The sequence below is a fragment of the Odontesthes bonariensis genome, chromosome 7 (assembly GCF_027942865.1).
Source record: "Odontesthes bonariensis isolate fOdoBon6 chromosome 7, fOdoBon6.hap1, whole genome shotgun sequence".
In the NCBI taxonomy this organism is placed as follows: domain Eukaryota; kingdom Metazoa; phylum Chordata; class Actinopteri; order Atheriniformes; family Atherinopsidae; genus Odontesthes; species Odontesthes bonariensis.
The window spans coordinates 19552377-19569716 of NC_134512.1; the positions used below are offsets into that span (position 1 = coordinate 19552377).

Here is a 17340-nt window from a genome sequence, read left to right on the forward strand (position 1 = left end):
ACAAATCCGTTGATGACGCTGTGACTACTTTTCCTGCACGTGGCAGCGGTGGCCACGCAGAATTTTATTTTATTTTTTTTTTTCTCGGCTCCTGGGGCCAACTGATGGATCGCCCCAGACACGTTCAACTGAAAGGTCATTTTCATTTCTCGCGTGGCACATTGTGGCTCATCTTCTTTACATGTTGCTGGAAGACTTATTCCCTCATCGCAGACTGCTTATTGCGTGTCCCTCATCTTGTCAAACACCACCACCCGGCGGCACTCCTCGGCCACACACCCGCGCGTCACATTTCAAGTAAACTACACTTCCCAGTAGCCCTCTGTCCGGGAGGCCGGCTGTCATGCGGATGGAAACAGGAGTGGGCATCCGCTGCGCTGCACGAAGAAGAAAGTTCGAGGAAAGATGCACGAAGAGGAGGATGGCAGCGAAGAAAACTCCTGCACAGCCTCACGGCTTGCGGCCTTCAAGTCCGTGGATGTGGCCGATGTCGTGAGAGCGAAGGAGCAGGACTCCAAGCTGTGCGGGTACTTGAACAAACTGTCCGGCAAGGGTCCTCTGAGGGGCTACAAACCGAGGTGGTTCGTGTACGATCCCAGGAAATGTTACTTGTATTACTTCAAGACTCCCCAAGATGCCTTGCCCCTCGGACACATCGAAATAGGCGATGCGTGCTTCATCTACGACGTGGAGGGGGAAGAGGGGCAGTTTGAGATCCGCACCGCCGGGAAAGAGTTTCTCCTCAAGGTAGAAGCGTCTCGGCATGTTGTGCTTACAGCGCCCAGACGCAGCTGACCGTGTTTTTGCTGTCATTTGTCACTTCCTTTCTTGTGCTCCAAAAGGCAGCAGACACACCCTCTTTTAGAGTGGAGATTTTAAGTCTCAGTTTTGCTTTGTGGGTTATATTTCTGACCACAAGGGATTCAAAGAGAAGTCGTGTTTTTTTAAGGAAAAAAAAAAAAAAATCAATTTTTTTTGCCATTTAGGTAATGTTTGACAACCCAGAGCTCACTGAGCTGATGTCAGCTGGATGCCCCACTGTTTGTGTTCAGCCTCTGATTTACTCACACATGAGCTTATGGGTCACAGCGCCTCATGTGATGCTGTCCTGGTCCTCTCTGCTGTCTCATGACTGTGAGTTAAACAGGTGGCCTGGCTCCCACTGAACTCGGCATCTTTCTCAGCAGATGGTGTGACTGGGTAATGCTGAACAGATTGTAGGCTATGGCCAGAGGCTGGAACTGAGACTGAAACCAGCGCCTGTGCTCGTTCACATGACCGAGCTGAGCAATCACCTGTTTGTAGAGCCGCTGGGTTGCGAACTTCTGAACTGAAACTTTTAAAAGATGAAGTTCTTCCTTTTTTTATTTTTATTTTTTTTTCCAATCCAGGTGGATGACCTTGTGTGTGTGTGTGTGTGTGTGTGTGTGTGTGTGTGTGTGTTTCCAGGCGCCCACTAGGCAGGTGATGCATTACTGGCTGCAGCAGTTGCAGCAGAAACGCTGGGAGTACAGTAACACACTGTGCACTGGGCAGAGAGACAGCTGGAGCTCCCCGACGCTGACTTATCCTCAGACCGGCCTCGTCGGCACAGATAACGGTAGGCATCCATGTTCTGGGCACATATTTTCAGTGCTCGGTGTCATCGCTCTGATGCACCAGCTGAAAGTACACTCCTCCACCCCATGGACAAATATTTACATCAGTGCTGCAAACACACGAGCCGGAGTAATTCTGCTGCCGAGTTCCCACGTTCCTCCAGAAGTAGTGTTTAGGAGAAGGGGTGCATTGGCTCGTTGGGTGCCATGCCCAGAATGTATTCTTGCTGTTGCTTGGTCCTCAGAATTCCTACCATGCCGTCGATCGTAATGATTCTACATAAAGTGACAGTCTCAGGTGCGGCGGTTCTTCTTCAGTTACTAGTCAATTTCAAGTCATGCCTTTAAACTAAAGAGATGAGTACAGACCTGCTATTGCACATAGTGGCTGTTCACAAGCAGGGGAAAACACCACTAAGTCATATTTAAGTGTTTTTAGATACCAGAGGCCGCAGTGTCGAGAATATCTAAAAAAAAGTACAAGCAGATGCAGTCTGACACAGCACCAAGCTGGTTTCCATGGACGACGACGACCAAAGCCAAAGAGGTCTCTGCTTCATCAAGATGGATGTACAAAAGCTTGCTTCCTTTGCAAAGGTTCATCCGAACAAAGAGGAAAGCTTTTGCTCTTACACTGTGGTCAGATGAGAGGACAATTAGATCATTTGGACACAGGGATGTCACCTTAGTTTGCTGACAGAAAGGTGAAGCATCGAAGTCCAGGAACACCACCATCTCTGTCAAGCGCGGTCGTGGCAATGTTTAGATTTTTAGGTGTTTTCTGCAGGCAGTGGGTTCACAAAATTGTTTCATGGAAAAAAAAAGAGGACGGGGATCTTTAAGAGCCTCATCAAAACACTCAAGATTGTTGCAAAGTTCCAGTGGACGCATGCAGAAACCTTGTTTGCAATTGTAGCGGTTCTATTCTGAACTCGATGACAACACGGAACAGCTTTGCGACTGGTTACTGAGAAAAGGCATAATGTGATGATCTCTTATCTCAAACACGATCCAATGCCTTCCTTTTTTTTTTTTTTTTTACCACGTGTTTATGTTTCTTGCCTGAAGAAGCAAGTAAGCATGTTTGACTTTTTTTGTGTTGCATCGCTGAAGAGCAGGCAGGAAAAATAAAAAGTGCAAATCAAAACTTTGTGTGGGTATCAGTAACATCAGGGTATGATGTAACTATATACATCGAAAGCATGATTTTTCTATCGAAGCAGCTCTGTGGATTGTGTGGAAGCAACGTCTGCACAGCACGGCTTGGATGACCCCTCTTCTCTGAGGCTCAGGGAGGCTCCACACTGAATAGTTTTCTTTGATCAATTTTAAATGCGATGCTTTTGGAAGCATTTTAGTAATATTGAGTAAATGTTATTTAAGTCTGTTTAGCTTCACTACAGACTTCTGTTTTTATAACATAGATTCAAGCCAACTAAATTTGAACACAGCTAATCACATCAAATTATTATCTGTCATTGCGAAAATGGAAAATGAGCATATTCGGTAGCTACGAAATCCTGAGATCCGGTGAAATGCGTGATGTTGGATTTAATTTTCTTGGTCTTGGACTTTCTTCCAGTAAAGTGGCGTTTCTGCTTGTTTTGTCTGTTTCAGCTGAGTGACACAAACTGTGAATCCTGCTTCCTTTTCCTGTCTCACACACACACACACACACACACACACGGCTGACGTGTTTTTCTTTTCCAAAACCTTCTCGGCCCGTATCTGTCTTCAGACAGCCATGTGCTATCACTGCTGATCAGTAGCGCTATATGGGCGTTCAGTCTGCGACGACTTCCGAACACTCGCAGGTCAGAGAGACAACACATCAGAGTGAGAGCTGATCACTAGACCACCTGTGGCTTTTCTTAAAAAACATTCCCACCCCCAGCTGTCCTGTGAGAACCACTAGCACACAAAAAAAGACTTCAACATAACACCGTGAGCCTTTCTGCTGCGCCACTAGGGGTGTGCAAAATAATCGTCATGACGATGCATCGCGATTCTAATTTTCGCGATCTACTGCATCGATTCTGGACGCCAAGGAAAAAAAATAATTATTTATTTATTTTTTTTTTTTAATGCCTTTAATGATAGGACACATGCAATTGATGCATTTCGCTGCAAGGGATGTTTGCAATATATGTATATATTTTTTATAGTTTTATAAAGCCTATGCACTTTTTTTTGTCTGTACTGATCATCCCTATTTTGTTATTTTAAGTTTTATAAATCCTATGCACTTTTTGTGATGAGTGTGTCCAGTAATAGTAATATTTGTGTCCAGTAAAATTTGTTTTAATGGCAATACCTCCAAAAGTTGTTTCAATAATAACAGTTATGAATTGATTTGCTTTGAGTTATGTATCAATTGAAGACACTATCCAGATCATGCACAGCCAGTCAGCCACTGGTAATGGCTGTATTTTTTTTTTAAGTATGTTCAGTGAAAATATCGCAATGCATCGTGATGCATCGCAATAATTCAAGTATCGTGATGCATCGTGATAGAATCGCATCGTGGCATGTGAATCGTGATTCGAATCGAAACGTGACTTCTTTGCCAATACCCACCCTTATGCGCCACTGTGGCACTCTTCACCCCGCAGTGTGTGAAACAATATATGTGAGAAGAAACACAGGAGGACACACAATACATGCAAGAAGCGCACACACATGCACCAGGTCAAGGTAAGAAAACAACAAAAAAACACAAAAACCATCAGCCTATAGACAAAAAAACTAATAGAAAAATGATCCGTCATGCATGGCCATTTCACAGGTGGTGTCGTTTTTTTTTTTTTTCAACGTCAATGTTTTAAAAGCCAGATAATGTCGTGGGTCAGCTGCAGACAGAGCAGCAAGGTTTTGTTGGACCAGGGTTTTGAAAGGGGTTCGTCTTTCACAAGGCAAACTGTTCAAGCGTCAAAACGAAAGGCCTCAGTATGCTTCTCCGTCGCTATCCGTCAATGCCTCTCCGTAGAGCGTCCTTTCGAAGTTCTCCGTCGGGCTGTCGGATACGCAAGGCAATTCACCTCCCGATCAGTAGGCGTCAGTAACGACCCAATCTCGCGACGTCTATCGTGAAAGTCGTTGATTGATTGGTTGTTACCTTCCGTTCCACTCCTCACAGTGAACGATGGCGACCGAGAGAGAAAGACTGTTGTTGGAGTTAGAGCTTGTTGAAATCGAAATACAAATAATTTTGTTGACCGGCACACAGTAAACTCTTTCAAAAATGGCGGTGAAACTCAATACCCGGCGGCTTCAGAGAAGAAAGGTGCATGTTCATGTTGCAGATCAGGTCACACTGACAAAGAAACATTGCACAAGTACGTCAAGAGGTGATTCTGTGAAGCAAAAAGTGTAAAGGGAAGCAAATGGTTCTATTATCTTGCTCTGTGCAAAGTTTTAATCTCATATGGGGGAATGAAAACAACATGAAACTAGATTTAGATTTCCTCCAAAACTTATTTCGAGTTGCCTCCCCGACTTATGATACACCTTTGATCTCACTGTAAATATTCACAACGTTGTCTAAGTTATATTTGAGGGCTTTTAGGTTTGGGCATTTTTTTTGCTGAGCTGTGTTGGTGTTGAGTTAGTTTAAATTGGAGGGGGTCTGACAGTTTCTCCTGATAAAGAGCAGAATAGTAACACGTGTCCCCTCATCCTGACACACACCTCCCGTACCGATTTGGTTTCAGAGGCGCTACATGATAGTGAGAAAGCTGCTTATGGACTAAGAACATCCACCCTGCTGCAAATCACATTCTTGCTAAGCCAAACTGCTTCACTTGACACAGGAATTCATTCAGTCGTTGTAAATTTAATTTGATTTCAAACGAGGGTAAAGTTTTTATCATTGTTTTTTTGAATGGACTCTGTATTGTTTTTTTTTCAGACGCACTCGTGCTTGAGAAGCCCAGTGAGAGCATGGAGAAGGTGCGCAGTGACTTTGCCATGGAGACGGAGACGGATGTTGGGGGAATGGTGGGAATCCATTCAGCCAAAGGGCCCTCTGCTGGATCCACGAGCCCCCTAAACTTCTCGCTCAAAAACTTTGGTACTGAACTCAGGTAAAGCCCCGAGCACAGCGAAAGCTTTCCAGGTACAAAGGACGGATTGTACCTGCAGCGGTTTGGTAAAGCATAGTTACTCTTCAAGTTTTCGAGGCCCGTCGGACCAGTACAAGTAGTTTTTCTGCTTTGATTGAGCTGCATTAAAAAAACATAACCCTCAGTTCTTCCTGAGGCTGAGTGCCGTAGAGGAAGTGGTTAACTCCATAGTTCACTAGCCGCTCTACTATGAAGCCATCAAGAAGTTCCCCTTTTTCTGACATAGAACACATATGTACTTTTTTCCCCTTTCGTTTGGCTCTTGTGTCTTGGATTTAGAAAGAGTTCACTTGTTAGAAAAGAACATGTGCGTCACATCTGTCTTTGATTGAGCTCATTCTGATTTGCTGCTCAGCGAGGTGAATGAGTGCACGAGAAAGGAGAAAGGTGTTTTTATCTTAAGTCTTCCACTTCCTCTTATTGAATAATGTACCTACACCCTAATAGGTAGTTAGAAATAGTGTTTGCACAAGTGTTTTTTTTTTTTTTTTTTTAACCAGAAAGCTTGCATAAAAAGAAGCAGAGGGACCTTCGTTGGTGTACAAGGGTCTTAAAAGACGAGCTCCTCCCTTGACTGAGGCAAAGGGGAGAGCTCTCCTGTGGTCAGTTCTGATCAGAATTTGAAATTCTTCCTGGAAATATTGGACTCTTGTTTCATCTGGGCTGTAAACGTCTGACTTGTTTCCAGGACATGGTCAGAAAAGCTGTGCCCTGGTGCATATGTCAGGGGTAACTCGCACATCTCTAAAGACTCCGTTCGCATCCGGATGGTGATTTTTCAGGGAAGGGCTTGCTTATGTCTTAAGCAGTTCAGTTGCTAAATTGGCTTCCCTGCAGTCAAAAATATACTCACTTAAAACATTTGTCACGTTATTGAGTGAAGATGTTCTTGTTTGAGAGTCTAGCTGCTTTGCTTGGAAAGCTCTGAACTGTCGAAATCCGATATCATGCAAATTTGTGACATTTTTCAAGCGGTCGCATCAGTTTCCCGACATTTATTTTACGTTGACTGTGCAGGTTTTTCTGCTGCGTTCTGTGTGTCTATTGTATCCCCAGCCGTAATTCCATTATCATCGGCCTGTTGAGCTGCAGAGCATCGGGTTCCTCTGTGGGAATTTGAACTGGCGTCACTTCTCTTTCAGGAACTCCATGTCTTATCTGCGGCAGGGCAGAGCAGGCGAGAACAGGCGCAGTGTGTTTTACACCACCAACAACAACAGCGGCTCAGAGGAGTGGGAGATGGTGGATGCTCCACCCAAGGACTTTCCAGAACAGAAACATCATCCAGACACTCACAGACGTAAGTTCACTCTCCGCTGCCTCACTCGTCCAACCTCCGGCCAGAACTTAATACTTAATACTCACTTGCATTCCACCTGAGGATCACGCGCAGGCTTCTCTTTTCTTCTCCCTCAGATTCCTTTGGCTCGGCGTTCACTTTTGATTTTGTGCGCAACTCCTCACGCCCTAAGAGGCCTTTGCTTCGGGATATGATGGGAACGGGGAGGTTTGGACGCAACGCCGAGACCCGCAGTTGTGAGAGCACAGCGTTGGAATGCAACGGCAGCAAAACTTTGGACACGCAGCTTCGCTCTCGAAGCCAGCGGGAAGAACTCAGCCAGATGCAGCAGGAACAAGTCAAACTCAGAGAAGAGCTGGCCAGTCAGAAGGTACAGTTATTTGTCTTGATTTTTGTTTTGTGCAAAGAAATGTAGCGGCACACGGTGTGGAGCGCATGAAAACCCAATATTCCTGGCAGGAGTTTTCTGCAGAAATGATGGGAATCTTACCAAACGCTCTAAAACTTTTGACACTTCCACTTCCACACTTCCTTGTGGTTTCGGATTGAGTGGCAGAGTGTAATTTCTAATGTTCTCACTGACACAAGAAGGCTGCCAATGATTTGTCATGCTTAACCCAGAAACAAGGAAACGGCAGTTGTCCTGACAACAATCACAGCTGTGGTGCTCATTCCCATTACTTTCTCTTCTCTTTTTTTTTTTTTTTGCCCTTTTTTAGACAAGTTGATTGGTCACAATAGTGTTTCTTGAAAGAGACAACTTTGTGGTTTTTCAGTTTAACTCATTCCCACATGATGTAATGTGTGTGTGTGTGTGCGTTTCTGCCCCTCAGAGCTCCCACGCTATGTTGATAAACAACTAATTTTTAGAAATAAGAAAAGGATCATTTACAATAATAGCTGAAGCTTTAACCTCACAGACAGCTATAGTTTCATGTTTATATTTTTGTAGACACTGTGAAATAAAAGGTCATAGTTTCTGTTTTAAGCCCTGGTTTTAGGCGGATGTTTTAAATAAATCGTTAGGTTAATCATTGTATGACTTATGACTGTCAGAAAGCACCAGAGGATATGTGTCATTCTCCTTCTGCACTCTAGATTTAAGGATGCACATCTCGACACTTTGATAACTGATGATTAATCAACAACTCGAATTCACCAAAAATGCACAAGAGAAGGTCTGTGCCTCGGTATTTTTTTCTCTCTCTCTCATCAGTTCTAACTAATGTGGTATTTCTGCATTTTCTCAACTCTTTGCAGAAATCCACCTTTCCTAAATGAAGCCCCTGTAAACAAGCTTGCGATAGTTTGTCCACCTCTTTACTTTGACTTTTTAAACCTTAATTCCTAACAGTTTGGTAGATGAATGAATACTCCTTTTTTTGTTTATAACTTATTTCTTTTTTGCTGCGTAATCCCCCCCCCCTTCAATTTGATAAGAACTGTAATAGTTGTAGTTGCAGCTTGGCAGGAGTAATAAGCTGCCTAATTTTGGCACCTCAATCTTCCATCTATTGTAAAATTGTAACAATTACGACGTCCCTTATAAATAAGAAGTGCTCTTACCTTACACGGCCACAAGGGGCTCGCTCAATAGTCCAAAAATCAGCTTTTTCTAAATAAGACAACATTTCAAGTATGTCGTTTACCTAAGCTGAGTGCAGCATGTTTGATTCCCGTTACAGAATACAGCTTCATCGATTATATATAGACAAGCAGCTGGGAAATACAAAATGCTGTGAATGCTCCAAATGGCCTAATCCCATTAATATTTTCCTCCTCGTAGGGTAAGGGAAGCTTACTTTATAGTTTCTGATTCAGAGCTCCGTCTTGATTTGAGTCTTGTTTAAAAATATCAAAACTTTATATCATAAATATGTTTAAAGCCTGGGGAAAAAAAAAAAAAAAAAAGGGCAACGAAAACCAGTTTTGGTCTCGTTAGTTTATTTAATTGTTCATAACAAGCATGCGGGATGTGAACTTATACACAGTTCAATGTAATAAGGTACGAAGGTATGCCTTGTTAAGGGTGTGGTCACTTTTGAGTGACATGGTTGCTACCTATCCAGTGAGATTGATAATCCAGGGGCGATTTTAGGATCTGGTCTTTAGGGGTGCCCAGCCCCCAGTGCTCACAGAGGCACATTATTTCTCACTAATTAAGGCGAACTAGTACATTTATAAATTTTGGAGCCGTATTAGTTTTGCTTTGAGTAGTGTTTTCCCCTACAACATTCAATTTTGACCTCTTCATTTAAAAAGACTGTGGCTTGACAGGGAGCCTGAGACAAATATTGAAGGTAACTCAACATTTATTTTGGGAGTAAAGAGTTAAAACAAAAAAAAAATGCTAGAAAATAAATAAAATGGTCACTAAAATAATGCATTCTTGAGCAAAAAAAAAATGTGTTTTTGCATAATATAATATTTTAAAAATGTGCTGAGCCAGGGGGTGCTGAGCTATCTCACGGTGGTGCTTTGGCACCACTAAAAATACCCTAGCCTCGCCCCTGTGATAATCCATAAACTGGTTGGTTATATACCTTTATACAGTTTATATACTGATGTGTTTTAGTTTAATGAGTAAGAAAATCAGCATTTAAGAAATTCTTATTTTTCTGGGAACTATGCAAATAGATTTTAAGCCTCGACCCTCACCCTGCAAGATGGTGTGTTGATCCAAAAATGCTCTTTATCAAGCAGGAACTGGTGAGACTTCTGCAGCAGACACTAAGAACCTCCCAGTGTGACAGACCCACAGTGTGCCGTCCAGCTCCAGATTCGTCTGCAGCCCCGGACCAGACCCAAACGTCCGCCCTCACCCAGGAAGACGTCGGTCAGCTGGAGGCGCTGCTTCAGGAGAGAGACGGACAGATTCCATCCTTGTGTGGCCACATGGAGCGTCTCGCCCTGGAGAAGGAGAGCCTGCAGCAGGAGCTGAAGGGCCTGAAAGTCAAGGTGGGGGAAATGAACGACCAGCTGGGAATGCTGATGGAGACCATCCAGGCTAAGGATGAAGTCATCATAAAGCTATCGCAGGACCCCGAACACAGCGGAAATCAGAGTGACGCGGGTTCACCTCCACCCCACAAAGAGCAGCAGGAGCTGGATGTCCTTAAGGTACAGAAGCCACCACTTAAGACCGATTTAAAGCTGGTACAGATGGCGAAAAAGTGGGGAATTGAGTGGGATTGTTTTTCTAAGCTTTAAATCATCATCAAAATCGAAATATTTCTGTTGTATTATTCAGTCCTACCGATTAACTTGATGTGTTGCATGTTTGTTTTTTATTTACAGGACAGTCTTCAAGGTTACAAATCCCAGAACAAGTTCCTGAACAAAGAGATCCTGGAGCTGACAGAGTTGCGCCGAAACTCAGAGAGTAGAGAAAAGGCTTTAGAAGCAAAGGTACTGCCTGGCGTTGAGTTGTTCATGGTACTTGATTCTGATATCAGAAACGGGAAGTCGGAATAGCTTTGGGGGAAGTCCAAGTATTAACCTTAGCTGATGTTCCACAGACTTAAAAGAAGGAGAAAATGAAAAGTAATCTTTGCTTTTGCTCTCTCCTCTTATCGTTGTTGCAGTGTACGGCTCTGGAGGCCAAGCTGTGTCAGGTGGAGAGCAAGTATTTGGTGCTGCTTCAGGAGATGAAGACCCCGGTGTGTTCATCTTCAGAGCAGAGTCCTGCCCGTGAAGTCATATCGAGGTTATTAGAGGATGCGCTGCAGGCAGAAAGCCCAGACCAGCACGAACAGCAGATCTTCAAGCCAAGTACAGTCAGGTGTGTAAAGACAAACACTGAATAGATACATTTGTGTTTTTCAAGTTGTTTAAAGGTCTGATGTTCGATCGGAAAGAAAAAGAAATCACAGCACAAAACAGGAGCCCTCATATAGAGTTTTACATTACTGTAAACCAGTTTGACTTTCACTTTCAACATTTATCAAAGTTTTGCAAACATAAGGATGGAGAAAGCCATATATATACAAGAGATTTTAAGCAATGCAGATTTTGGGATACTTGCATATTACCAGAATAAAGGAAGGCGTTGCTTCAGGAGCCCTGACTGATCCAAATTCAATGCAGTCACTAGTCCTGTTCTTCTTTGATTAACGACTGCATCCAGTTTTCTGTGACTGGAAAAACATGGTCTGCTACTTGGTATCTATGTCGCTGTGAGCTTTGTCCTTTATGCAAGCTCAGGCTCGTTTTGTGTGGCCCAAACACATAATTATAAATTCAGCAAAGCCTTTAGTAGCCTTGAGAAATGCAGTTCCCTTGTTGGCTTTCAGCGGATCTTTGCATAAATGGCGTGTCACTGATTGCCAGTGTTTTCTTCCTGTTTTCTCTGTTAGTGAGTATGACGTGTGTGGCTTCAAGACGGTGCCTGAGGAGGAGGAAGAGGAGGAGAGGCTGGAGGCAAAGGTGAGAGCCCTGGAGCTGAGGTCCCTGTCCATGACAAATCAGGAGGTGTCCATCGGAGTCAAGTGGGAGAACTTTCTGGCCAGCACCATGAACAGAGACCTGGTGCGCTCCCCTGAACTCAAAGCCCTGATTCGCTGCGGTGTACCCCACAAGCACCGCCCCCAGGTTTGGCGCTGGTGTGGCTCTTTCCATGTCAAGAAGTTTCGGGACCACTTGGCACCAGACTATTATGAGACCTTGCTAAATGTGGCACGGGGGAAGCCCAACCCGGCTTCGAAGCAGATCGAGCTGGACTTGCTGCGGACTTTGCCCAACAACAAGCACTACGCCTCCCCGAGTGCACCCGGGATCCAGAAGCTCAGGAATGTCCTGCTGGCTTTCTCCTGGAGGAATCCAGACATCGGCTACTGTCAGGGACTGAACAGGTACTGGGGGGGGATCTAGTTTCTCTCAATCTCCACTTTTGTGCCTTTTAACCATGACGTCTCGTTGCATGTCATTTCCTCAGGCTAGCTGCAATCGCCTTGCTCTATTTAGACCAAGAGGATGCCTTTTGGACCCTCATAGCCATAGTGGAGGTGTTCATGCCAAGAGACTATTACACCAAGACTCTGCTTGGCTCTCAGGTAAATAACATGACCGCTTTACTCTTTCAGCACCGATCAGTGCTGTTTACTCTCTTCATCTCTCTGGGATATGACCCTACACCTGCTGAGGAAATGCAGGCCATAAAAAGAAAAATCTAGATATGTCATTGCTGGGTTCTTGCAGGTCGACCAGCGTGTGTTTAAGGACCTGATGAGTGAGAAGCTACCACGCCTTCACGCCCACTTTGAGCAACACAAGGTGGATTTCTCCCTCATCACATTCAACTGGTTTCTGGTGGTGTTTGTGGACAGCGTGGTGAGCGACATCCTTTTTAAGATCTGGGACGCCTTTCTGTTCGAAGGACCAAAGGTAAGAAGCAGAGAACGCAAAAGTGTTTCCCATTTCTGTTTGTGAAGGCTCAGAAAGTTGTTGAGAAAAATCACTTATGGAGACTGTTAGGGGCTCAAAAAGATTTTGAGTAAGTAATGTTCACAAGGGATTACAGCCGGTTGAATGAATTTGCAGAGAACAAAAAGGAAACTTGTGACTGGTTACAAATACTACGAGAAAGCAAAGTTGAGGTACTGATTATAGTAATAGAGCACTTGATGTAGTTCCTATTATCAGTTATAACCCACCTTCAAAATCTTTTTTTATGTTCATGACCTGCACTGGAGATGAAAACAGCAGAACTATCTGCTCTCTGATTGGACAGTTTGTTACTTGATATTTGATACTTGCTATTTGTTTGTCACTGTGAGCAGGCAGTATTCTCCTTTGGATCTGCACGCAGATGTTCACAAAAGTGCTTCTGCTTTTGGTCTTTGTGTTAGTTCACAGTTTTTTTTAACACTTACACAGACCTAAATCTCTGGTGCTAATTTATTTTACGGGGTCAAAAAAGCTTGATTTACAAGAACTAACTTGTGTATTATTTGTAAACTTTACAAGCTCAAATATATTGACTCATGTTTGTGTACTTGAAGTCCAGTGATTATTTTATTTCTACTTTGGTTTCCACCAGCCCTTGGAGGCAATAGCTGACCTTTTAGCTGCTCAATGCGCCACCGTGTTGCTAGGCCACTCCTTAACCTTTTTTTGTCTGCTCTCTGAAGTAGTTAACATCGAGATTTTGGAGCGTTTTGCCTAGAAACAGCACAGTCACAGTCATCCAGGTTAAAGTTATGGGCCATAAATTAAAAACAATGACCCAGGACACTGAATCTCTGTAGAACTAAACAATATTTAGGAGCTGGACAATAATTCTGTGTCGGCCATCACTTTTAACTATGGATGCACCGATCGGCTTTCTTCACCTCCGATACCGATATCTGAGGTTTAGTATCGGTACAGATACAGATACAGAAAAACAGCGGGGAATTATGGTAACAAACGGTAAGTTTCATTGTGTGGAAAAGACTGGATTCAAAATCCAATGTAAAACAAAATATTAAACAATAAAGGTGCTGAAATAGAGAACAGGTCAAAATAATTCCTGTTGTGTTTTACAGTCACACAGGAGAAGTCACGAGGTTGATTTCACAGCTATGATCATTTCTTCTCCACAGATTATTTTTAGATGTGCTCTCGCTCTCTTCAAGTACAAAGAAGAGGAATTTCTGAAGTTGCAGGACTCCACAGCCATCTTCAAATATCTTAGATGCTTCACACGCACAATCCTGGACTCAAGGTACAGTGACTGCAATATGTGTTGGTGTTTGAAGCCAGATGAATGTTCAGAGTAGTAGGAAGATAATAACCCTGAAAGAGCTGATAAAATCCTCCCCATGTGTGACTGGTGGATACAAACAAGTCAACTCCAGTGGTAACAAATATAATGATTAGTCCAAGGACGAGTTCAGAGTTTTCATTAATCATACAACCTGGTGTGGCAGCAGCCTTTGTAAACGCTTTTGTAAACATGGCACAACAGAAAAGCACACAGTAAGCTGACTGAAGTATCCTTAGTTTCACAGGTACCTTATAGAATAGTATTAAAGCCAATTTTCATAAATATTACTCATTAAAGTTTCAAAATGATGGTGAGGATGATTAGAAAATTATGAAAAAATAAATAAAATAAATGATATTCTGCTAGTTCCCCCTAAGAGGATAATTCATCTCTGTATCATTAGCATGTGCATACATTCAGTTGGTGTTGAGATATTTCATCACCTTATTGGGCTACAGGAGTAAAGCTCTGACCTCACATTTGCTGAGAGCCCAAATCGAAACTTTGAACCGATGGATCATCAGTAATACACATACAAAAAAAAAGCTACCCCAAAAAAGGAAACAATAAAAAAATGAAAAATGGCCAAAATTTGCCCTTTGACCCAAAATGGCCGCCTCCTTGTACATTTTAGAGCGTTCCTCCAAGAGACTTTTGTTCTTGATTTGAGGCGATCTACATACATACCGAGTTTCAGATCTCTACGATGTACGGTTCTGGCTATCTCACGTTAGGTGGCGCTGTAGAGCAGTTTGGCCACGCCCACTTTCGACTCCATTAAAAACATTTGATTTCACGCGGGGGACAATTTTGGGTAAAGTTCCGGGAGTTTTCGAATACGTTTAGGCGTCCCCATTTGCGATTCCGGGCGGAAAAGAAGTTGGAATAATAATAATAATAATAATAATAATAATAATAGTGAAATCCTGCAGATACAATAGGCCTTCGCAGCGCTTAGCTGCTTGGGCCTAAAAATAAAAAAACACATTAAAAAGGGGGAAAAGAAGGAGCCAATAAAGCAACATTGGAGAAGTGTGTGAGCTTTAAAACTATGCGCTTCAGCTTCATTTTGAGGTAGAAACCTGGGCCTGAAACTGCCCCGGAGCGCCCGGAGGTTGACAGATTTTCTGGTGATGCTCAAAGAAACAAAAAGTTATCCTGCATGTCTTTTTTATGTTGGTTTTCCAGGAAGCTGATGAACATCGCTTTTGTGGACATGAACCCATTCCCCATGAGGCAAATCCAGAACCGCCGCTCCTTCCACCTGGAGAAAGTCCGTCTGGAGCTGACGGAGCTGGAGGCCATCAGACAGACCTTCCTCAGGGAGAGGGAGACGAGTCAGGATAGACGGAGCTTCGTCAGCGATGATGAGGAGGACAACTGACCTCAAAATCTGTTACACTTCCTGGCTTGCTTAAGAATGAAGGCACAGAGCTCATATGCGCAGACAGTTGATGTATTGAAGAGGTCGAGGGTCTTTATCGTCCTCATTTCGTCATCTGAGTTGGTCTCTCAGAGCTGGAACAATGAGTTGAGCGAAATTACATCAAAGGACCAAAACATTACATCAGTATTCCTGCCACCTTTTTTGTAGTTTTGGAAATGTATATATTTTTTTCCTTTTCTTTGCTTTGCTGTATGCTTCTGTGTGCATGTCCTGGCCAACAGTTTACTTCTCTTCACTGCCGAGCTTAATACTTACAGTCCGAATCAGTATTTTCAAACACACGGCTGTGATCGTCCGAGGGGTTGTTGATCTTTTTTTATGCCCGTTGAAGGAATTATTTTCCTTTTTTTTTTTTTTTTTTGATCCCTTTATTCTTTACTTAAATCATTTTCTTTCATTTCATTCCAAATCTTCCTGTCGACATCGAATGCGTTTTGATCGCTGATGTTGAAATGAACGTCGGGTGGAATTTGTATTTTTAAGCAGTCATAAAAATTGTGTAAGCCAGTATTGTCTTCTTAGTCAGTCCAGTATTTTATTTTATTTTTTTATATTAAGAACCTTTTTTTGATTACTTATTTTTTCCCAAAGACTCACACTGTTTTGCACTTACGTTTGTGTTTGGGCTCAAATCAATGAATCAGGAGAAGCGGACATTGTTCCTAACTTCAAACCCACAAATTGGTGAATCCCCTCAATTCACTTGATCTCCAGACAGCTCCCGTGAGTCTAAATGTGCATTTTAATGTGCCTTGAACTGCCCTGGCCTTTGAGCACTTTAATTGTGCTTTCAATTGTGTCAGTTTACTTCGTTTTTATTGAGTGTTGAATGAATTAATCGTCTGTTGCTTACAGGATGAAGTGTTCTGATGCTGAATGCTGCGTTTGTTTTTCTGAGCCCAAACTGGAAGTGCTGATGTAATTTCATTAATCGTCCTCTGGGGGGCAGTATGACATCTGTCAAGTGTTTACTCAAGTTCACAGGTACCCTGCACACAGTGTGACTGTAGCTTTTTAGAAATGGCTGTGAAGTCAGTCAGTCAACATGATTGTTATGTGAAAACTGAATTATGATTTTTAATCAGTGAGGGAATTATTTCACAAAATCATTTGGCACATGTAGCAGAATCTCACATTTTGTTCCACATTCCGGTGCTTGTGGTGTCTTAAGCCCTGTTTTCTAATTCCTGACCAAAATGCTTAAGTCGATATATTTGTTCAATGACTTTTAAAAACCTGAATTGATGGGATTTTGCATGAGCAAGGAAAAGCAAGTTTTACTTCACATTTAAACCCCCTTTTCTCGTGTGCTGATGCATCGTTCACAGCTTTCTTTGTTTGTTTGTTTTCTCATGTTGAGCTGTTCACAGAGATCCCATCCATCCATCCGGTTTCTATACCCGCTTATTCCAAGTTAGGATCGCAGGGGAGAGGGGCTGGAGCCTTTCCCAGCTTTACACCCTGGACAGGTTGCCAGTTTTACAGAGATCCCTTCCCAATTAATTCCAGAATCAAGCAACTTCTGTGAATAGAAATGTAACACACATGTAGAGCTAGAAATCTCATTTGGATTAGTTCACGAGAGCAGGCCTCTCTTGAAAGTTTCCAAACTAGTTTTGGATAAAGCATTCTCTTGACTGCATGAGCTTTACTCAATGCACAAGTTTGATGTTCACGATGAATAAGCTACGTTTATATCTTTTCTCCAGTGTTTTTGCACTGGTTCCATTTTTCTCCTTTCTTATGCTTCCTCCAGCAGTGTATTGCACAAGCGCGGCAACAAGATGAACTTAGAAAATTACAGGGCACTTCTCTGTTTTTGTATGTTAATCTGTCTTATTATGTTCATTGGTAATCGGTTTAATGATGAAAAATCCATGGCTCGTATGCTAAAGATTTAAGTATAAACCACTCAATGTTTTTTTGTAAAACCAGTTCAAATTCAATAAACAATGGCTGACTGAATCTGTTGTGTGTCTTTTGTAGGTAAGAAAAGTAAAAAAAAAAAAAACCCACAAACACCTTGCTTTAGTAATTTCTCAGTTCCTTAAAAGCACTCTCAGACGAAAACACTTGACATGTTGGTGATCTTTGCTGACAGCCTGCCTCACTGCTGCGTGCTGCACTTT

The 17340-nt window shown here is 42.8% G+C and overlaps 1 protein-coding gene across 2 annotated transcripts; it reads left to right on the forward strand.

Annotated features, from left to right (window-relative positions):
* The first annotated feature begins 350 nt into the window (after positions 1–350).
* tbc1d2b (TBC1 domain family, member 2B) lies at positions 351–17176 on the forward strand. 2 transcript variants are annotated; one of them, XM_075469909.1, is made up of 13 exons: positions 351–747; positions 1450–1600; positions 5506–5680; positions 6862–7019; positions 7136–7389; positions 9720–10139; positions 10317–10427; positions 10604–10800; positions 11375–11869; positions 11953–12070; positions 12216–12401; positions 13601–13722; positions 14953–17176. In XM_075469909.1, exons 1-13 carry the CDS (start codon positions 406–408, stop codon positions 15146–15148), a joined length of 2925 nt encoding a protein of 974 aa, XP_075326024.1. In that variant the 5' UTR covers positions 351–405; the 3' UTR covers positions 15149–17176. The 2 variants fall into 2 exon arrangements, with proteins under 2 accessions (XP_075326024.1, XP_075326025.1); XM_075469910.1 differs by having other exon boundaries at positions 352–747; positions 9723–10139.
* The last annotated feature ends 164 nt before the right edge of the window (positions 17177–17340 follow it).

What these genes read in the sequence shown, in the direction of transcription:
- tbc1d2b (XM_075469909.1), top strand. Translation starts at nt 406, where the DNA reads ATGCACGAAGAGGAGGATGGCAGCGAAGAAAACTCCTGCACAGCCTCA. An exon ending in TCATCCAGACACTCACAGAC is followed by an intron (nt 7,020 to 7,135) that starts GTAAGTTCACTC and finishes CTTCTCCCTCAG; the next exon opens with ATTCCTTTGGCTCGGCGTTC. An exon ending in AGACTCTGCTTGGCTCTCAG is followed by an intron (nt 12,071 to 12,215) that starts GTAAATAACATG and finishes GGGTTCTTGCAG; the next exon opens with GTCGACCAGCGTGTGTTTAA.